Here is a 2,089-nt window from a genome sequence, read left to right on the forward strand (position 1 = left end):
TCAATCAAGCTTGTGATAAAGTAGCATATTCTTTTGGCTATTGGCCTTCGTGTAAATTTTATTAAATAATATTGCAGCACTAACATAAATAGATTTATTATTGTTATGACAACTATTGGCGCTCATTGGAAAAGAATACATGTGCGTAATAGCTATCATGTGTCTTTTGAAAAAAGGACTTGTTTGAAGCTATAAATTTAGACAAAGGTCAAGGCTTCATTAAAATATTATCAGTTTATTAATCCTTTAAAATCATTATTCTTACCAGTACAGTTTTTATATTGTGTTAGATATTGTCTTGTTTTGTGACAGAATGGTCTACGTGAACACTTGTTCTCTATCATACACCAACCACAAGATGGATCACCTAAACTAACACACTCAGAGCAACTAGTAGCACTGGAACAATCCTCTATCTTTAATCCAATCACCTAATACACAACACAATAGAAACTTAAATTCTATTACTCTTCTGGATCTATACTTTGTGGCCTCTAGTAGACCACTTTTCCATTTCATGCAGGCAACAAAAATACAAACAATTGAAAATTGTATTTACAAAATTGCCTAGTATTGGAACTCATGAGGCTATTGAATAACAAACACGATCATATTTTATTTTATGAACCAAAGCAAACATGATTTTAACAGATTCATCATAGCTTATCATTTTACTGTACTTACATTAGATCCACTGATGCCATACACATACTCTGAACCTTGAGACCAGAATAATGATGTAACTGGAGAGGTTGATGTATCTTGAGATACAAATGTAAGGCTTGTACTATTGACCAACTGATACTGTAGGATTTGTAATAAACTATAATTAAGATTATTGACCACTAACCTTACTGATGTAATTGTTGCTATTTAATGTAAACGCAAAGTAAATGAAATCAATATTATCAATTGACAACCCAACAATAGCAGTTAATCCATTCAGTATAGTAGTGTTAGTAATTAGACTAGTGGGAGTGAGAGGGTTTGATGCACCAACTGCTGGAGCTGGAGTACCACTTCTTGAATCAGATATACTACACTGTTAGGAGATACAATTAAAATACTGTAGATTAAAACTCACAATACTTCCAGATAAACCAGGCGATCCTCCTGAACATGTTACAGAACTCTGCCAAAAGACGTTCTTGTTACCAGTACCATCAACAACACATGATTTATAAGCAGCATCCATTAAAGAGTTAATCTTAGACAGGTTGTATGAACAAATATCATCCACTGAATCAGCACGTATTGCAATTAACAATGTCTCTTCATTAATAACAGATACATCAATCAGAGTAGGACTAAAGAAAGCAGCATTACCATCACAACCTAAAGTCAGTTCATATTGATTGTTGAAACCATTAGCTGCACTGTCATTACATACTCTTACTATACGAAGTCGTCTGTTAGCACCACTTGTTGGAGGATCACTAACAACGTAATAAGCATATCCTGATGCAAAGAAACCACTCACAAATACACGATTAAAAAATGAAGCCTGTTGATCTCCAGCATTAGTAGATCTTGACAGTGCGCTACTAGCAAACCCATACTGACGATATAGAATATGTTGATTAACATAGCTCCCAGTATAAAAGCTGTTACCATCTCCTCCAGTAAACACTACCAGACTAGTAGCAGTCCCGCTGTTAGTCACTGTTCTATTAGCAGGAGCTTCAAAGTTAGGCCCATTAAGAACAGAACATGTTATACCACCAGCATCAGTACACACTATACACCATTCACCATCTGAAGTACTGGCTATTCCATTAACAGTACCACCGAGAGACCCAAGAGGGTCCTCTATTTGTTGTAAGGTAGGGGAGAACCGGTACACTTGAGTAGCAGTGCTTACAAAGACTCCATTAGCACTAACAGCAATATGAGTCACTGTACTGGATAGAGATGAAGAGGTAAGCGGCTGAGAACTAACAAATAGAAATAAGAAAGCAGCAACCGTTAGTGTGAGGACTTTCTTCATGACTCAGTTCTTAGTCTGCTCAGATTGGGCGGTGTCTTCCGGTATCTAGTCTAGTATCTAGAATCTAGATTTACTGCTTTGCTAAAAAAACTTTCTTTGCTA

General features: G+C 35.9%; 1 protein-coding gene across 1 annotated transcript; it reads right to left on the reverse strand.

The window, feature by feature from the left end:
• Window positions 1-835: 835 nt before the first annotated feature.
• On the reverse strand, window positions 836-1,987 carry LOC109591296 (uncharacterized). The gene is made up of 2 exons (XM_020007059.1): window positions 1,085-1,987; window positions 836-1,042 (listed from the first exon to the last, which is right to left on the reverse strand). Exons 1-2 carry the CDS (start codon window positions 1,985-1,987, stop codon window positions 836-838), a joined length of 1,110 nt encoding a protein of 369 aa, XP_019862618.1.
• Between the last annotated feature and the right edge of the window lie 102 nt (window positions 1,988-2,089).

The sequence above is a fragment of the Amphimedon queenslandica genome, unplaced genomic scaffold (assembly GCF_000090795.2).
Source record: "Amphimedon queenslandica unplaced genomic scaffold, v1.1 AMPQUscaffold_8498_Cont19558, whole genome shotgun sequence".
Classification (NCBI taxonomy): domain Eukaryota; kingdom Metazoa; phylum Porifera; class Demospongiae; order Haplosclerida; family Niphatidae; genus Amphimedon; species Amphimedon queenslandica.

Bases quoted from the DNA above. Each gene is read 5' to 3' on its own strand.
- LOC109591296 (XM_020007059.1), bottom strand. From the start codon at position 1,987: ATGAAGAAAGTCCTCACACTAACGGTTGCTGCTTTCTTATTTCTATTT. The intron at 1,043-1,084 runs GTGAGTTTTAAT...ATCTCCTAACAG, and splicing joins CTGGTTTATCTGGAAGTATT to TGTAGTATATCTGATTCAAG.